General features: G+C 29.7%; 6 protein-coding genes across 6 annotated transcripts; 3 read left to right on the top strand and 3 right to left on the bottom strand.

Moving 5' to 3' along the window:
• Positions 1 to 16: 16 nt before the first annotated feature.
• On the bottom strand, positions 17 to 1,399 carry BX663DRAFT_506341 (DHS-like NAD/FAD-binding domain-containing protein). Its single transcript, XM_051527176.1, has 4 exons — positions 1,198 to 1,399; positions 1,049 to 1,092; positions 967 to 971; positions 17 to 877 (listed from the first exon to the last, which is right to left on the bottom strand). Exons 1-4 carry the CDS (start codon positions 1,382 to 1,384, stop codon positions 133 to 135), a joined length of 981 nt encoding a protein of 326 aa, XP_051384070.1. The 5' UTR covers positions 1,385 to 1,399; the 3' UTR covers positions 17 to 132.
• A 312-nt stretch (positions 1,400 to 1,711) lies between these two features.
• BX663DRAFT_506337 (PSP1 C-terminal conserved region-domain-containing protein) lies at positions 1,712 to 4,418 on the top strand. The gene is made up of 5 exons (XM_051527175.1): positions 1,712 to 1,914; positions 1,986 to 2,073; positions 2,161 to 2,178; positions 2,239 to 4,112; positions 4,194 to 4,418. The coding sequence occupies exons 2-5, from the start codon at positions 2,044 to 2,046 to the stop codon at positions 4,267 to 4,269; spliced, it is 1,998 nt and encodes a 665-aa protein (XP_051384069.1). The 5' UTR covers positions 1,712 to 1,914; positions 1,986 to 2,043; the 3' UTR covers positions 4,270 to 4,418.
• A 3,185-nt stretch (positions 4,419 to 7,603) lies between these two features.
• Positions 7,604 to 9,756, top strand: BX663DRAFT_530663 (major facilitator superfamily domain-containing protein; the record flags this gene model as incomplete). Its single annotated transcript, XM_051530333.1, has 10 exons — positions 7,604 to 7,890; positions 7,966 to 7,993; positions 8,058 to 8,108; positions 8,176 to 8,327; positions 8,410 to 8,888; positions 8,981 to 9,166; positions 9,225 to 9,272; positions 9,327 to 9,419; positions 9,539 to 9,654; positions 9,733 to 9,756. The coding sequence occupies 10 exons, from the start codon at positions 7,604 to 7,606 to the stop codon at positions 9,754 to 9,756; spliced, it is 1,464 nt and encodes a 487-aa protein (XP_051384068.1).
• Positions 9,757 to 12,036: 2,280 nt separating this feature from the next.
• Positions 12,037 to 13,798, top strand: BX663DRAFT_471203 (general substrate transporter). The gene is made up of 2 exons (XM_051524148.1): positions 12,037 to 12,334; positions 12,439 to 13,798. Exons 1-2 carry the CDS (start codon positions 12,207 to 12,209, stop codon positions 13,724 to 13,726), a joined length of 1,416 nt encoding a protein of 471 aa, XP_051384067.1. The 5' UTR covers positions 12,037 to 12,206; the 3' UTR covers positions 13,727 to 13,798.
• Positions 13,750 to 16,202, bottom strand: BX663DRAFT_506333 (pyridoxal phosphate-dependent transferase). Its single transcript, XM_051527174.1, has 5 exons — positions 15,909 to 16,202; positions 15,045 to 15,808; positions 14,643 to 14,978; positions 14,374 to 14,564; positions 13,750 to 14,319 (listed from the first exon to the last, which is right to left on the bottom strand). Exons 1-5 carry the CDS (start codon positions 16,092 to 16,094, stop codon positions 13,982 to 13,984), a joined length of 1,815 nt encoding a protein of 604 aa, XP_051384066.1. The 5' UTR covers positions 16,095 to 16,202; the 3' UTR covers positions 13,750 to 13,981.
• On the bottom strand, positions 16,200 to 17,258 carry BX663DRAFT_506331 (uncharacterized protein). The gene is made up of 3 exons (XM_051527173.1): positions 17,058 to 17,258; positions 16,689 to 16,990; positions 16,200 to 16,602 (listed from the first exon to the last, which is right to left on the bottom strand). Exons 1-3 carry the CDS (start codon positions 17,235 to 17,237, stop codon positions 16,398 to 16,400), a joined length of 687 nt encoding a protein of 228 aa, XP_051384065.1. The 5' UTR covers positions 17,238 to 17,258; the 3' UTR covers positions 16,200 to 16,397.
• Positions 17,259 to 17,766: the final 508 nt, after the last annotated feature.

The raw sequence follows: 17,766 nt of genomic DNA, 5'->3' as shown, positions 1-17,766 counted from the left end.
AAAAAAAAAAAAAAAAAAGAAAAAGAGAATGAAATTTACGAAAGAATTATTATGATAACGAATACTTGAACCAACTGAAAAATGTAGGGTGCGTCTAGTATTTTTATTTATTTTATTTTATTTAAATTCCAATCAAATCAAATTCGAATAAAGTTCAGTTAAAATTGGAGTACAAGCTACTTCACCCTTCCAACTCATCAAATTATCGGCTCTTGTAGGACCCTTTGTGATGATTCCAATAGGTTTATTTGCTTGATGAGCTAATCTAACAAGTCTATAAGAAGAATAGGTAGCCAATGAGGAACCCAAGATAAGTAAAGCATCTGCTTTTTCAACCCAATTTTCAGCTTGATGTGTTATATTTGGCTTAATACTTTCACCAAAGAACACAACCTTTGGTTTCATCTTATTACTTCCACAAGACAGACAGGGAGGAATATCGAAATGATGATATGACACACCTTCAGGTAATTCAACATCACCATCTGGATTGATTTTCATTTCTTTATTGCCCAATAAAAATTCACCCCAGGTTGGATTCCGAGCATGAATTCGGTGTTGATATAAATTTCGGTCCGCACTTGATTCCCCACACTCCATGCATTCAACTTTATATAGCGTTCCATGCAATTCTAAAAGTCTATCCTTGGGCGTATTTAATTTTGAATGTAGATGATCCACATTTTGCGTAATAATATTCTGAACATAAGGTTGCTCTGTGATTAATTTTTTTAGTATATGATGACTAAGATTAGGTAATGCTGCAAACATGCTTGGCCAGCCTAAATAACTACGAGACCAATAACGTTGTCGATAACTATGTGAGCTTGCAAGTTCATGATATAAAATTGGTCTATGTTTAGGATTTCTGATATAGCTAATAAAAAATGTATTTAGAGCCGTTCATTCTGTATCTATTTCTATACCCAGATTTATATATATTTGTATGTATGAATATACGCTTACGTTCCCTATCATAATGTTATACATGTATTAAAGTAACGAATAAAAGAGAATGTAAAACAAAAAAAAGAAAAACGAAAAATACCTGATCTCCTCTGTAATCAGGTATACCAGAATCAGTTGATATACCTTACACATATATGTATGTATGTATGTGCGTCTACTCGTAAGTATATGTAATAATAATGTGTAATACATGTATATATATTTGTATGTATGTATGTATGGATATACCTGCACCAGTTATAACCAAGATACGACCTTTATATTGTCGAAACATGTCTGTCACTAGATTGACTACTTCATTTTGGTCAAATGAAGGAGGTGATGCAGGAAGAGTTGTTTTTAATTCTGGTATTTTTATAGTTGAATTCCATATTTTGTTTGATGCCTGTTTCAAAACAAAAGTCGGATATACCATAAAAATAAAAAATGATAAGATAAATTGAATAGTTGTAGAACACGCATTTACTTTGTTGTGTCATCCACAGTAGACCCAAGAATATTTTAAACACAGCGAGACATAATAATGATGAAGCTTATGTGCGCATTTGATAAAAAGAAAAAATTATTCTTTTCATTCTACACAATAAAAATTTCTTTACATCTATAAAAAAAAAAGGTATTTAAGTGCATTCAATTAAATAAATGTAGATGTTTATATTTTATTAACCATTTACAACATCTTCAGCACTATTTAGAAATAAGACACGAGTCCATTTTTTTTTAAAAAAAAAAAAAAAAAAAAATACATACATATTTTTATAAATATATAGTCCGAGTCTCTTTTTTTTTTCATTATTTTTACATCACTTAAATTGGTCATCTCTTCATTTAATAATTAGGGAACTGCATTTCCCTTTTTTTATACTTCAATTAGAGTCTTATTATATTTTTTTTCTCATATCTAATTAGACGTAAAATATCCATCTTAGACACATAAAAAAAAAGGTATATTTATTTTATTGTAAATTGTTGTCAATGTAGATTATTATTATTATTAAATCTAACTAGTTTTTTAGTCAATACATATAGAATTTTTTTTAAAAAAAAAAACGAATAAAAAAAACGAACTTTAAAATGTCACAACAAGCCTTTGAACAACAAAAGGTATATTTTAACTGAATTAATAAATAAGCATAACAAAAAACTGACATTTCCTTTTTTTTATTTTTTATTTTTTCTACTTCATTATAGAATAAACCTAAAGCAATTGTAAATTTATTTTTTTTTGTTTATTTATAATACATGACAGTATTTAATTTTATATTTTAGAGTGAAGAGGAAAATAACTTTATGGGAATTCCAATTATAAATAATCCTAATTCTGATAATGCTTGGAAAATAGTAGGTAGTCCTTCAAGAAGAGGAAGTACTATAAATACGCCTCAGGTTTTGGATAATACGAGTAAAAATAGTCCCAATGATTCACCTATCAATGATAATGTTGATATAATGAGAAGAGCTTCTGTTGTGTCAGAAGGAAATAATAATAATTGGGGCTCATTTGGTGGATTTCAATGGGAAGGACCGTCTATATTTGACGAAGATGGTAAACCAGTTAGTGCTCCGCCTATTCAGCCTCCACCTCCAGATGTAGTTGATAATCAAGGTGTTTCACTTTTGCATAATACAAATTATGATATTCTTTCAGTTCCAATGTTACCTGGTGTTTCGCTTGAACCTATATACCGTCAACATCGTAGTCTTTCATTCTCAATGGGTCAGGATCCAACCTTTTTTGGTTATGATGATTATGATGATCATCCACCTCAACCTGCTTATCAGCCACCTTTTAAATCCTCTTTAGCTCCTATGGAAGAAGAGGAGGATGGCTTTTTTGATGATATTGATTTTTCACATATTCGATCACGCTCCAAGTCTTCTGGCGCTGCCTTTGGTCTTTTATCCCAATCACAACATTCTCGTTTAATGAACAGTGATGGTGTTCGTCGTGGTTCTGAACAACAGGAAGATTTAATGATCAATCAACGACGTCGTTCTTCTTCTCGTTTCTTTAATATTTCTAATACAGTTGAACCTACAACACCCACTACACCTAATGCTTCACAAATGTCTTTAGGTGATAAAGAACGATTAGACATTCTTCAACGTCGTTTATCTCAGCAAAGTCAATTTCAAGATTACTCTTTTCCTGCTGAAAGTTCTCCAAATAATTACAATTTAATGAGAAGACAGTCCTTGACATTAAATACGCAACCACCAAGTAATATTCAGCAATTAGCAGAACAATTAGAAAATGTACATTTAAGACCTGATTTACAAACTTTAGGATCATTTCATCCACCACCACCGCCACCACAACAGCAACAGCTACAGCTACAGCAACAACAACCTACACAACCACAATATAAACCTGACCTTTATACTCAGCATTTACAACAACAACCATTTTTTAATAATGGCTATTTCCATCTCCAACAACAACAACAACAACAACAACAATTCTTTTCTCCTAATCAACAACAGCAACAACAAGTTGCTGAAGACTATTTTGATACTGATCCAAAATGCTTCCAAGACCTTGGTAAAGGTATTCCTATGCATCGTTTAGATCCTAAAGTACCTTTATACATGGTTGAATTTAAAGGAGGACGAACTGATTTCTTTTATGTTTTGGACTCAAAGCAATTTCATCCTCAAGTGGGTGACCTCGTGATAGTGGAAGCGGATCGTGGTAAAGATTTAGGTAAAGTAGCTGTGAATACTTTAACTATTGAGCAAGTTATTGCATTAGAACAAAAACGACAATCACAATTACAACAAGTCGAAAGTAATACTGCTGCTGCAGCAGCAGCAGAAAAAGAGAAAAGAGAAGAAGAAGAAAGTGCAGCAGCAGGTTCTAGTATACCTGTTAAAGCTCAAAGAGAGATTCATATTAAGCGAATCTTTAGATTAGCTACATCTGATGAAGTTAACTTATTACTAGTTAAAGGACAAGATGAACATAAAGCTCTAGTTGTTTGTCAACAAAAGACAAAACAACGGAAATTGCCAATGGAAGTAGTTGATGCTGAATACCAATGGGATCGTCGTAAATTAACTTTTTACTTTGAAGCTGAAAACCGTATTGATTTTCGAGAACTTGTTCGAGAATTATTCAAGATTTATAAAACTCGTATTTGGATGTAAGTAAAAGAAAGAAAAAAAAAAAAAAAGAAGGGGAATTACGTTGATTATTCACTATTTTTTTTTTTTTTTCATTGAAGGTGTGTTGTCACTCCACCCATTACAATTGATGACATTCATAGTTTAGATAACACAACAACTTTATCAAAATCATAAAAGTTAAACAAAGATCCTTCCCATACAATCTTTTTTTTTTTTGTTATTTTTTTATTTACAATCATAATGATGAATATATGTAATCGCTACAGATTTATAAAAATAAACATAAAAAAAAATATACATATTTATATTTACATTCATAATTATATACATCTGCCATTGTTATATTATTCTATTTCCTTACATTATAGCAATATCATCCATTTATGTTGCAGCAACTTAGTAGAAAGAATAAAGACATTGAATACATATACACACAATAAAACGATATGAAGACGATTACAAGTATAAAGTTATCTTTTATTATAAAAAATGAAAAAAAGGAAAGGGCAATAAGTGATTTTAGTCAGCAAGTTTGTTAAAATCTTAGAAACCACAAAAAGATAAAATCTTTAAAACTAGTAACCCTTTCTTCAACTAAATAGAAGAAAAAAAAGACTAATCAAAGATAATATCCCCACCCTTCAACGGTAGTCATTAAAGATTGTCTATCCCCTGAAAAACTCAAGAGAAAGTCTCCCTTTTATAACAAGTGTTAAAGAATGTGGGCCTCAAATCATAGAATGGATTTAACTTAATTTCATCCTAAAAAATGCACTTATTACTTTTCTTCTATTAAAAGAAACTAAAAATACACCGACTAAGCCACATAAAAAAACGTAAACTAGAAGAAACAAAATAAATTAGAAATGAGTATACATATTATCTAATATAAAAAATGTAAAAAAATCCATAAAGATATATGGTACTCAGGATGCGAAAAGTATTTATCGTCACGGCTAATCAGTAGCAGAACTGACGAATTTGTACTTTGTTTTCATCATTTCCATATAACTTTATGATTTTATTTTCTTTAAAATAAGAGAAATAGTTTACCTTAAACAGCAGTGCACTCCAGGCATAAAATAATTTTTTTCGACCAAAAAATTATAATGGAAGCTTATTATCTTTTTTCTCGAGAATTCATGACTTTTAAGAGAAGACTATTATCATTAAATATAAATTAGTATATTTGTACGGGGATTTTTTTTTCTTAAAAGAGAATCAGATGGTGGTGCATGTTTTTGATCCATTCGATCATTTGTGATCAGCCAAGTGGATGCAATTCGTCATCTTCTCTTATTTAAAAAAGAGAAAAAAGAAACAAGATTACTTACATTTTAATAAATAAAAGCCATGCAGAATTTCTCCAAAAAAGAATGCCATCATAAGTTTATCAGAAGAAAAAAATATTTATACTATTAAATAAAAGAAAACGAGTCAATAAAAATATTCTTTAACAGAAGAATAAAAAAAAAGGAAGTAAAGAAAATTATAATGCTCAGATACGAGGAATTCCATTATCCGTTTCTTCGTCAAGAACCCTTCCGAAGTATCAAAATAAGATATTCTCTTCTCTGCAATACTTTCTTTACTATTTTTATTCGAATAGTTAATACTTGCCTTTTAACTGTTAAATTGACTGGAGAAAAAAAAAACATTGAAAATAATAGAAAAATTGTTCTCTTTAAATCTAAAGAAATGTAAAAAAAATTTTTTCTTTTGACCGTCACTTTTAACTGCCGCAATTTCTGTTCGGTTAAATGAATTTACGTTCGTTGATTTGCTGCTGTTATATCTTTTCAAAAATTTTAAAAAGATACGGCTTTTAAATAAAATCGTCTCCCCCTTGTTAATTTTTTAAGTTTACAGACAAAAATTGATAGCATTTGACAAGTGCAACCTACTTTTTTTTTTTCTCCAAATAGAACCCATTATTAATTTTCTTATATATTCTGTAATCTATCCGAAATAAATAGAAGCTTCTTCTCTAAACTCAAAGAGATGTGGTGAATAGCCTAATGATATCATACTCCTTTGACACGGTAAATATACCATAGTCTTGTTTCACCACCTCCTAACTTTAAGTTACTTGAAGTAAGCAATTTAACTTTGATAAAAATGAAATTTGCAACATGTGTTATAAGGAACATATAAACCGTTCACTATAAAAGTGAGGTGGTCATTTATTTAAGCTCTCAGTAAAATAAAGCATTTATACAAGATACGAAAATGCGCATTATTAACTAGAAACAGATAACAAACAGTGTTACTTCTTTGAATCTAGCATCCGTGCTATTTATAATTTCTATATTCGTTATAACTCTTGTATCGAACTTTTTTTCTTTTTTCATAAGAAAAGAAATAAAAGCATTTGTTGACAAATAATTATTTTGCTGTAGTAGTTGGAAAGTAGAGTTGGTAATGATATTCTAAGAAAATAACGTAGATCTATAAATCTTGACGGTTTAAAAGAAATCGAATGACACAAGCAAAGTGAATTAAGAGAACATAATTGTACTGAGATCTTTTTTTTTTTTGTTGTAATAAAGCAAATGTTCATTTAGCAAAGTCTACTAATTTTTTCTTTTTTTTTATAGACCATTAAATGGTTATCATAAATTTATATAACAAATTTCGTTTAATTAAGCAATAAGTTAAAATAGGTGACAAGATTTCTTATTGAAAGCATAGATTAGATATATTAGATTTAATCTAGACACTGGTTACCATAGAATTAGTTATGATATCAATAGTTCCAAATCCTTAAATCTTATCCCAATCACGTTCTGTGATGGATATAACGCGTCTATGGAAAAGATGAGTAAGATACCAAAATCTTTGGGGAAAAAAAATTGATCTTTAAGAAAGTGTTATAATATAAGAAGGGTAATTTATTATCTATTGTTTTTTTTCTTTATCTTTATTAAGGTACCAAGCAAGGCTTTATGATGACCATAACTGCTTTTACTTTTTTTTTTTTTTTTGTGCCTTTGAAGCTTAAGTAAGAGCATCTCTAATTATTTAACGTTATATTTTTTTTAAAGATTTGTCTAAAATTAGATCATTATTTTCTGATTGACGGTTAGAATGACTGTATAAGTTTTTTAAGGTTTTTATAATGTTTCTGATTATCTCGGGCCATTGAATTATCCTGATGATAGTTAAGGGGCTATAGTAAAAGGATCATCAACTTGCTATATCTCGAAGTTATTATCATTTTGCTTATAATTATACAGGTAGATAAACTTACAATGAATGATGTATGATATATAATAATACGAATGTAATGATTGATTTTATACAACACAAAAGTAAAGGAGAGATATTATAATATTACCCTGAGCATTTTACTTGGTAAAATAATATTCGAGGAGACAGTGCATAGATAAAGACATAAGGGGTTAATGCATAATATTAATAATTACACTTATATATAATACATACATTTTATGAAGAAAAAAAATAGATAGATATATAAATATCTGCATTTTCATTTATCCTCCATAATATGCGACAATCATATAATACTTCTTTACCTGTAATTCAAAGCAGAGATGACGTATTATTTAAAAGTGATATTTTAAAAGAAGAGAAAAAGGACGACGATTCCGGTTTCTCATATTCATCCTTAAGCAGTAACCAGTCTCATTCTAATAATGGAGATAAAGCTATAAATCCTCATTACAATGAACAAGAAAAAAAGCTAGTTAGAAAATTAGATTTACGTATTATGCCATTATTTTGTTTATTTTATTTTGCAGATATTCTGGACCGAGCTAACATTGGAAATGCCACGTAGGTAGAATATAATTGTATATATTGCGTAGTATAGTGTATTAAATACATATATATATATATATATATATAAAGACTGGCAGGCCTTCAGACTGATTTAAAGGTTAATATAATTCAAAGCTTAATACTATCAACTAAAATGGATAACATATGTGTATGTCTTGTAGATGTCTTCATCTGAACTTAGTACTACAATTTCAGCGTTCTTTATAACCTATGTAAGTGTTAAAAATAAAAGTATACGATGAATACTTATAACATTCTTATACCTTTATGACATCTTAGATTATTTTTGAAATACCTTCCAATATTATTCTAAAGAAAGTAAATGCTGCAAAATGGCTATCTTTTATCATGCTCGTTTGGGGTTTAGCTACTTTATTAGCAGCTTTTGTTACTAATTTTACAGGACTACTGATTGTTAGACTTATTTTAGGGTAATTCTCTATTTATATGTAATATATTCTTATTCTTATTATCATTTTCCTTTCCTCTCCTATTTTTTTTTCCTTTAATCAGAGCTGCAGAAAGTGGGTATATTCCTGGTATTTTATTCTTGATGTCACAGTTTTATACACCAAAGGAGTATGGTTTTCGTGTAAGTATTTTATTAACCATGGCTACTCTTTCCGGTCTATTATCTGGACCCCTTATGTATGCGATGTCTTACTTTGACGGCAAACATGGTCTTCATGACTGGCAATATTTATTTATATTTGAGGGCATACCTACCATACTACTTTCATTTATATCTTATATATTCTTGTTTGATGATCTTCAGAAAGTCAAATGGTTATCTGATGAACAAAAACTACTCCAAACTATTAGAATGACTACACATCAAAAACTAGATCTTCAAGCGGTAAACTCTACTGTCAATCTAACTACATTTAAAATTGTACTATTCGATTGGAAAACGTGGGCATTTGCATTCGTTTTTTTATTGAACTCTATCAATATGACAAGTATTACTGTATTTGCACCAACATTAATTGATGGTAAATAAGACAGGAGAATTAGTGGTTTATATATGTATATGTATCTTTTTTTTTTTTCATTTATTTATTTTTGTATTTAAATACCTTCTTAGGGTTTGGCTTTACAACATTAAATTCTCAATTATTGACAGCACCACCTTGTGCGGTCGCTACTGTTAGTGTTTTATTAGGTGGATATTTAACAGGACGGTATAATAAAAGATCTCCCTTATTATTTGCAGGCTCCATTATTATAGCTATTGGTTATCTATGCCTTTTAATTCTTCGAGATAAACTGGGTAACTTTAAATGAATGAACCTGATTTACACCAAGTATATTAAACTTTTATTATAAAGCATTATACGGGACTTTATTTTTAATCCCCACGGGGATTGGTATACAAGGTAATATATGAAGTGTTTTAAAGTAATAAAATGATTCTGATTTTTTTTTTGAAGCTGCTGCTGCTATTGGATGGTCTGCTATAAATTATCCTGATTTAACTGTTCGAGCTATTGCAGTAGCCTTTGTACTTATGATAGGAAACCTTGGTAGCATTTTAGCATCTTATTTATTTCAATCTAAAGATTCACCTCGATATGGTATATATATATATTTATACATGCACTATTTAAATATGATGTACTGATAATATGATTTATTATATTAGTTTTTGGCCTAGTATTCAATTTAGTAACAGCACTTATCTCTGCTTTCTTGTCATCTATGACTGGCTTTTTATTATACAGAGAAAACTGCCGTCTTAGTAAACATCCCAATGAAAAAGTACATACACATATTTATATATAATGAAATGGGGTTTTTTTTTCTTTAAATTCAATATTAACTATTGCTTAAATATAGGAACATTTCAGATACTTTTATTAAAACATAGAGCGTCATAGAAAGTTATTACTTTTCAATTTCAAGGAGTAATGGACACAAACTAGTACATTATTATTATTCTTATTATAACATTTATTTAATTTATTTATAAAGTTAATTTGAAGTAATAGTAAAAAAAAAAAAGAAGTAGAGTTCTCCATTCATTCTCATTATGTAAGTAAATTTATAATTGGGATATACTTTGAGGATTAAATAGCTTCTTTAACCGTAAAGTAGGCTTCCTTACTTATTATCCATTACAAAGATAAATTACATTGTCTATTATTATTCTTGTTTAATATATTTTATTTTACCAATGAAATTAAAAAATTATTATATAATGATATATTTGCAGGAAAAAAAAAAAAAGGCATTGTTTCTACAGTAACTTATATATTTCTCCAAATACGGTATAACGTTGTTTTAACAATTGACGTCATTTATAGTGAATTTTATATTATTATCACTATTTTCATTCATATGCGGAATTTCAAATGTCTCGATTTTTTTTTTTTTCATAAAAATACTATTACTTCACTCCACTTTATGATGAGTGAATAAGCTATAATAAGAAGGGGAGCTCCACATTGTCGGTTATGAAAATAATAATAACATTAGACTTAACAATCGGGCCACCATTCCTCCCCCATTTTTTTTTAAATTAATTGATATATGATCATTATGATATACAATGTCATTATAATTGCACAAGTAAGCAATTATTTTATTTTACTTTTTTTAATCGTATATTTATAAAATTCGGCGTGTTTATATATGAGATTTTTTTTACACAGTAAAAAAAAAAAATTTTTTCCCGTCATTTTCCCGGTTGTTATGTAAAAAGATATTCCCTTTTTTTTTTTCCTTTAATTATTCTTTTGTTCTTTCCCGCTTGTGCCGTACCTGAATCTACAGAAAATAGTTGAAATAATTATTGTAAAACTAATTAAAAGAAAACCAAGTTTAAATCCATTCTTTAACATATTTTTTTGATCTAACAAAAAAGAAGAAAGAAAGAAATAGCAGTAAAATAATAAATATAGTTGAAAGGCAGAAATTATTATTTTTTTAATAAATTTGTCTTAGAAAAAAAAAAAAAGACACCACTTGGACTGTTTATATTTTTTTGGGGGAGAGAGAGAAGAGCGTGAATGAGTGAGTGACCAAGAGAAGAATAATAATAACCCGCAATATATTTTGTATAATTATAAATTTATTGGAATATGGAAAAATAAAAGATAAAGTAGACACTTGAATAAAGAAGATTAATTCTTAAAGAAAAAAAAAACCAAAGAATAGTATATCGATATAGTTAGGACCTCATCCTCTTCATTACAAATCATCCATAGTTAATATCGCAAGCATTCTGTTTTTTTTTTTTTTTTGTTAGGTGTGGAACATGTTCGAAATTGAACAAGTTATGTTAACCTCTCATATTTTTTCACTGGAATATATATACTCCGCAAAAATTTCTAAATTAAGTATACAAGTGTTTTACAAAACACTTCAACAAAGGGTAAGAGGGGGGGAGGAAGAGGAAGCAGAGAGCATCATTGATAGGAAAAAATAAAAAGCTTTATGAGTGTATCATTTGAAAAGAAATGTAAATAGGTTTATTTTTAATTTCTTATACATATAAATTTTTTTTAAAAAAAGGGCTTTCATTTTAGAAGTATGTTTTGGTATTTTAGATAAAATAAAACAAAAAGAATATGATTCAACCATGTGGTGAAGCATGAAGGATCTTTGTTATTAAGTAACAATATAGTAAATGAAAATAAAGGTTAATGATTTTGCCATAACATTTCTCTCTTTTTTTTTAACATCAGATGACACTTTTGAACAGACAAAGATTTTTATTGGTTGACAAAACTCATCCAAACTTCATATTTAGTTTGTTTCGTAGTCTTACTACTTCGATCAAGGTAAAATAAATAACTGAAACAAATGACTGATATTTGTATTTATGTTTATTCTGTTCAATTTTATTTTCTTTTTTTTTAATAATGTTAATAAGGTCAACTACCTTTTAGCTATATTAGTTATTTTATAAAGTTAAGGAAGAAGAGTAATAAAAAAATAGCATGATCTACTTGAACATAATAATTATTTATTAACAAATTTAAAAATAAAATAAAATAACCAAAATTTCATTTTACGCAATTAACCGACCCTTTTGTATTGAAACATGTCAATTTTAAAAGGGACAGGATTCTACTTACATGATGTTCCAAATTAGTCAATGAGGTTTTAGAAAAAAAAATTCATTTTATATAAATTTGACGGGAATTTTTTTTCCATATTTTCAAGTTTTTTTCCCGTTAACTTTATTTTATTTTTTTCATTTAATTTTTATTTTTTTTTCCCAAGTCTAAAATGAGTTCATCAGAAAGACTTCGACCATTCGTATTTTTTGTGTATGTATCGCTTCATTAGGTGCATTCAACAATGGTATGAATACATCTGCCTTGAATATTCCTGGTGATGTTCTTACACAGTGTCCTGGTGTACCTTTTGGTGTAAAGACTTATTATCCTCATTCACATTTGCCTCAATGTATTCCTATGACGAGTTGGGTTTTGTAAGTATTTTAATTCAGCTTTTATTCAGCCTTTTTATTTTTACCAGTTTCCATAACATTTATGCAAATACTAAACTTTATTATTATTTTTTTTTACCTTATAGGGGTGCTGCTACTGGTATGTTTGCCGTTGGTGGTTTGCTTGGTGCTATTCTTGCTAGTTGGTTAGCTGCTAGACTTGGTCGTCGTGATTCTATGATTTTAATGAACGTTACTTTCTTTATTGGTGCCATTTTGCTTTCTCTTTCTACTGAACCTGCTCAATTCGCTATTGGTCGTATCTTTGTTGGTTTGGGTTCTGGTTTTATGACAGTCGTTATCTCCATGTATATCTCTGAAATTTCTCCTCCAAAGTATCGTGGTGCTCTTGGTTCTTGTCTTCAACTTTTCTTAACCATCGGTATTTTAATTATTGAATTAATTGGTCTCGGTCTTTCTTCTGCTGTCGGATGGCGTATTGTTGTTATCATTACTGTTGCCCCCGCTATTATTCAAATGATTTGTTTGCCTTTCTGTGCTAGATCTCCTCGTTGGTTGATCTCTAAGAATCGTATTGATGAAGCTCGTGTTCAATTGATGCGTCTTCGTTATGGTGATGTTCAAGAAGAATTCTCTGATATGATCTTGTCTCTTACTAAGGGTGGTAATGATGCCAAGAAGAACAATGGTGAACCCGGCGAAAAAGATAGTTTCGATAATCTCCCCACAGATGACTCTCCTATTGAAAGTGAAAAGAGTTTATCTCTTAGACAAGTTTTCAGTATTCGTGTTCTCGCCATTTTGACTTTGAAGATGATGGTCGTGCATATGTCTTCTCAATTGACTGGTATCAACGCTGTCATGTACTATTCTACTTCTATTTTCACAGGTGCCTTCGGTGACCGTGCCAAGTATGTCACTATCGGTTCTTCTATTCTTAACGTTGTCATGACCATTATTGCCCTTGGTTTAGTCGATCGTTTAGGTCGTAAGATTTTGTTGGTCATCTCTGCCTATGGTATGACCCTTTGGTCTATCCTGATGACTGTTGGTATGGTTAAGAATATCTCCGGTCTTCAAGTTGTTTCTATTTATTTCTTCATTGCTGCTTATGCCATCGGTCTTGGTGTCATTCCTTTCGTTATCAATTCTGAAGTCTTCCCTACCTACGCTGTCTCTGCCTCTTCCTCTATGGCCTTGGTTATTAACTGGCTCTGTAACTTCATTATCGGTCTTATCTTCCCTGCTCTTCTTGATGCTTGTGGTTCTTACGTTTTCTTGATTTTCACTGGTATCTCTGCTCTTTGCGGTACTTTCATTCTTATCTTTATCCCTGAAACCAAGCAAAAGAGTATTGAACAAATTGGTCGTGAACTTGGCTGGGCCAGCATCAGACTTGAAGATTACATCTAAGTCGTATAATAATTTTTCTTCCCTTTATTTTTTTTTTTTACATTTCTACTCTTTAATTTTTTATTATTATTTTTATTATCAACCATGTATTACTAGTAATTTTGTATTATCATCTTATTTTTATTCTTTATTTTTTTTTTTCTAATATTTATAAATATTAGATGCCATCATTCTTTCTGTAATTTTATAAATGTATTTTTATTACAACAATAAATATAATTTATAGAAATTTAAAAAAAAAACAATAATTTATTTTTATTCTATAGCATTTAATGCTTCTGAAAACATGTGTAATAATTTTTCTTTATCTTCTAAACCAACGCTAACACGAACCAAATATCGACACACACCATATTGTTCTGCCCAATTTAATTCATTGTAATGAGCAAGAATGGTATAAGGACTACATAAAGTAAAATTTGTACCCAACGAAGGTCCCTTAGCACAATGTAAGTTATTATAAAATGTGGCAGCACTTTTCTCATCTTTTAACAAAACAGAAAATAATCCACCATAACCTGCTGTATCTGTATTTATTTTGATTGAATCAAAATGTTCTCTGCATACATACTTTGGATAAAATACTTTTTCAACTATTTTTTTTTTTCAATACACATATATAAATAATTACTTGCTTCATCTTTTACCTTTTGGATGATTTACTAAAAAATCACATAGTGCTTCTGCATTTTGATTAATAATATGTGATCGTTCTTTAAAGTTTCGAGAATTTCGTTCTAAAAAGACAGCATCTTCGAACCATACCAAGTCTTCATAATTTTGTTTCAACAATGCTTTTAATTGAGCGTAATAAACTCCATTTGGATTCAAAATCATACTAAGCCAAAATAAAATAAATAAACTTGTTTTATTTCTTTCTTCTTCTTATTAGTAGTAGTAGTCATCTCTGACTTACCTTCCTCCCATTACATTAGAGTCACCAGAAAATATTTTTGTCAAACTACTAACAACCATATCAGCCCATTCAAGTACAGCAACATTACAAAAGTTACCAATGGTTTCATCTACGACAAGTAAAAAATGATATGTATCTGCTAAACGACGAAGACGTTTTATATCTGGAGACTTTAATAATGGATTAGATGGAAACTCACAAAATAAGCTTAGAACTCTTTCACCCGACTGTAAAAGAGCTTCTAATTCATCCATGCTTTTATCCTCTCCTAAACCATAAAAATAGCAACCTGCTCCCCATTTCTGTAGAATTTTTAAAGTATCTGTATATGGGAATCTAATATTAATTATTGTTATTATTAATGTCATCAATACAACTCATATATAGTTACAAAGTATTTACCCGAAGCATACACTTTTTAAAGATGTGTCCCCTATATTCATGGCGAGTTGATGTGCATGATAAATTGCACTCATTCCACAAGGATACAAGTAAACATCCTCTTCCGACAAGCCTCTGATACCTCGATCTCCCTTCATTTCACATTGTTTCTTTAAATCATCTGTATCCTCTCTCTCACTCAAAACGCCAGCAATTCTTCGTCTCAAAGCTTGCTTTGCATTTAAAGCAAACTTGGCAGGTAGATTTCTTCCATAACGCTCTTCAAGATACAGATTTTGTTCAACATCATCATCTTCTTCTTCCTCTTCTCTTTTTTCTGTTCTTTTCAATTTTATATTTGATTTATTATAATGAGTTCGACTACGTCCTCCCATTGTAAATCGAGGTACAGTCATATCCCTATTCTTAGTCTCTTTTCCTTCTCTATCCTTCTCTTGATTATTATCTATTATCCGCAGACAATATTCTGCCATACGAGAAGAGATAATATTACCCGAATGCTGCCAAAATTGCTTAGCGATTGGGAAAGCATCCTTAGGGAACAGAACGATATGAATTGGAACTCTTTGAATTTCATTCGATATCTCTTGTGGAGTAATTTCGAATTCTGCAATACGTATTGCTGCTCCTGTAGTAGATCCTTGATGATGATGATCATAATAACGGTTCATAAAAGATCTACATTGTTCAGCTACTTTATGAGAAGGGAAGAGCATGCCTGTTTCATCCTCTTTACCAAATTTTGCAACTACATAACTACATAACTTGATAAAAAAAAAAGATAAGAAAAGATGTAAGTTTTTCTTTTTCTTTTCTTTTTCCACCCAAGTTTGCTCATATATTATTATTATTATTATTAGTTACTTTTTGAATGAAAGGATGAATAAAGAAACGAGGATAACCACATTCCATTTTTGAAGTGACAATTGGGTTCCCTTCTTCATAATAAATATTATCTTGCCAAGTTGGAAACATAACAGAAACAGCATGTGGTGTATGAGCTGGAATAGCAGCTCCAACTTGTGTAGGTGGTTCCATTAGATTAATCATTTACAACTAGCAGAAAAAAAAGAATATAAAAAAGAAAAAAAGAAAATAAAGTTATCTTCTTCTCCACATACAATTTACATGTACATTTTTTTTTTTTTTTTTTTTTTTTTTTTTTTTTTTTTTTTTTAGATTCATCTAATCAGTTCTGGATTTCAATTTTTAGTTGATTTGCACTATCTTCAACTCAAAGCAGCTGGACTAGAATGATCAGTTCCCTTAATGCATGATTATTCATAAAAGTCATCATATATAAAAAAAATAGAAGATAACGCATATTTTTTAATGTACAATAAAAATAAAGTATTATAGTTTATTAACAAGTCCTTCTACCATTTGTCTACATTCTTCAGCACTTAAATATTCAGAGTTTTGTATAGCATTTGAAATCAAGATGGTCGTTTTCACTTCCTCTGCTTTAATCCAAACACGTCCATTCATACCAACTGCTATTTCGAAAGGAAAATGTTCACCTAGTAACGTCAGAATAGGTGTATTGGGATTCAATAATCTATATAAATATATAATAAGTATAAACAAAACAAAAAACTACTTTCTCCTCTTTCTCTTTCCCCTTCCACTCACTTCTTCCTTTACCTTCGACAAAGTCCAAGTGAACATTTAAAAACATATCCTCCAGTAAGTTCACCAAAACCATCTGCTTTACCGTTTTTAGGATTAATACATTCAAGTTCTGGCTCCATATCTGGATTAGCCATCGAAACTCTACAATAAACAAGTGAATGAAGAGCCAAGTTAGGTCTATTACGTTTCGTTGCTCCTTCAAATGCTAACACAGGTAACACTGCTGAATGAGCAGTTCCTATATCTAAACGAAAATATTCTCCCATTTTGGCAATAACGGTACCAATCACTGATTCACCTGTTGATGCAATATACTAAAAAAATAATAGATATACATATATAAAAAGTTCATGTAAAGTGTGTTTGCATAATGATGTTTACTCTTTTTTGATTACTTTCAACCCAGTAACGATTGCCTGCTTCTAAATGACATAAAATGCCTGCTTTAATTGCTACAACCTCGTCTCCTTCTTGCCTTAACCCAGGGCCCAAAACAATAGTTGATTCTGTATTAACGTCAATTACATCACCTGGTATAACAATTTTTTGATCAACCTCCATTTTTTTTTCTTTTGATCGCTTTCTTTTTATCTAAAACTTGAAGAAAAAAAAAAAAAGGAAAAAAATTTGTAAAGCATTTATTTTTTAAATTTTTGGACTGTCTTTTTTAAGCATAAAGAAAAAAAAAAAAAAAAAAAAAAAAGTGAACAGAAGAAGGGGAAAGAAAAAAAAAAAGGGGGGATGTTTACTTTTCCTTTTGTCTTCTTTTTTTTTTTTTTTCCTCTGATCACGAAATGGATCTAACGGAAAGATTTCCAAAATGTCAAAGTTATCCACCAGTGCCTAATTGGTATTCATCCCATGTTACAGCCATAGTTGAACCTCACTTTTTTTTATATGCAACTAAAAATTGCGTTGTTGTTCTTGACTTGGACAATATGAGATATTTTAATTCATTTACAGCTTCAAATGAAAAAGTATTAGCTATTGCAGCTAATGATACATTTTGTTTTACTGCAGGCATAGATAAAACGATTCGTGTATGGAATATTTTATTGGGCACTTTATTAATAGAATATCACGAACATAA

The sequence above is a fragment of the Cokeromyces recurvatus genome (assembly GCF_025118155.1).
Source record: "Cokeromyces recurvatus strain NRRL 2243 chromosome Unknown BX663scaffold_9, whole genome shotgun sequence".
Classification (NCBI taxonomy): domain Eukaryota; kingdom Fungi; phylum Mucoromycota; class Mucoromycetes; order Mucorales; family Mucoraceae; genus Cokeromyces; species Cokeromyces recurvatus.
The sequence above is the reverse complement of the archived record's forward strand: the minus strand, read 5'-3'. Positions and strand labels throughout refer to the sequence as shown.

Excerpts from the sequence above, each read along its gene's own strand:
- BX663DRAFT_506341 (XM_051527176.1), bottom strand. The coding sequence starts at position 1,384 with ATGGTATATCCGACTTTTGTTTTGAAACAGGCATCAAACAAAATATGG. Across the intron at positions 1,093-1,197 it reads CTTGGTTATAACTGGTGCAG|GTATATCAACTGATTCTGGT; the intron begins GTATATCCATAC and ends TATATGTGTAAG.
- BX663DRAFT_506337 (XM_051527175.1), top strand. The coding sequence starts at position 2,044 with ATGTCACAACAAGCCTTTGAACAACAAAAG. Across the intron at positions 4,113-4,193 it reads TATAAAACTCGTATTTGGAT|GTGTGTTGTCACTCCACCCA; the intron begins GTAAGTAAAAGA and ends TTTTCATTGAAG.
- BX663DRAFT_471203 (XM_051524148.1), top strand. The coding sequence starts at position 12,207 with ATGAATACATCTGCCTTGAATATTCCTGGTGATGTTCTTACACAGTGT. Across the intron at positions 12,335-12,438 it reads CCTATGACGAGTTGGGTTTT|GGGTGCTGCTACTGGTATGT; the intron begins GTAAGTATTTTA and ends TTTACCTTATAG.
- BX663DRAFT_506333 (XM_051527174.1), bottom strand. The coding sequence starts at position 16,094 with ATGATTAATCTAATGGAACCACCTACACAAGTTGGAGCTGCTATTCCA. Across the intron at positions 14,565-14,642 it reads TCTAATGTAATGGGAGGAAG|TATGATTTTGAATCCAAATG; the intron begins GTAAGTCAGAGA and ends ATTTTGGCTTAG. Across the intron at positions 14,320-14,373 it reads TTTAGTAAATCATCCAAAAG|TTGAAAAAGTATTTTATCCA; the intron begins GTAAAAGATGAA and ends AAAAAAAAATAG.
- BX663DRAFT_506331 (XM_051527173.1), bottom strand. The coding sequence starts at position 17,237 with ATGGAGGTTGATCAAAAAATTGTTATACCAGGTGATGTAATTGACGTT. Across the intron at positions 16,991-17,057 it reads TTGAAAGTAATCAAAAAAGA|TATATTGCATCAACAGGTGA; the intron begins GTAAACATCATT and ends TTATTTTTTTAG. Across the intron at positions 16,603-16,688 it reads TCACTTGGACTTTGTCGAAG|ATTATTGAATCCCAATACAC; the intron begins GTAAAGGAAGAA and ends ATATTTATATAG.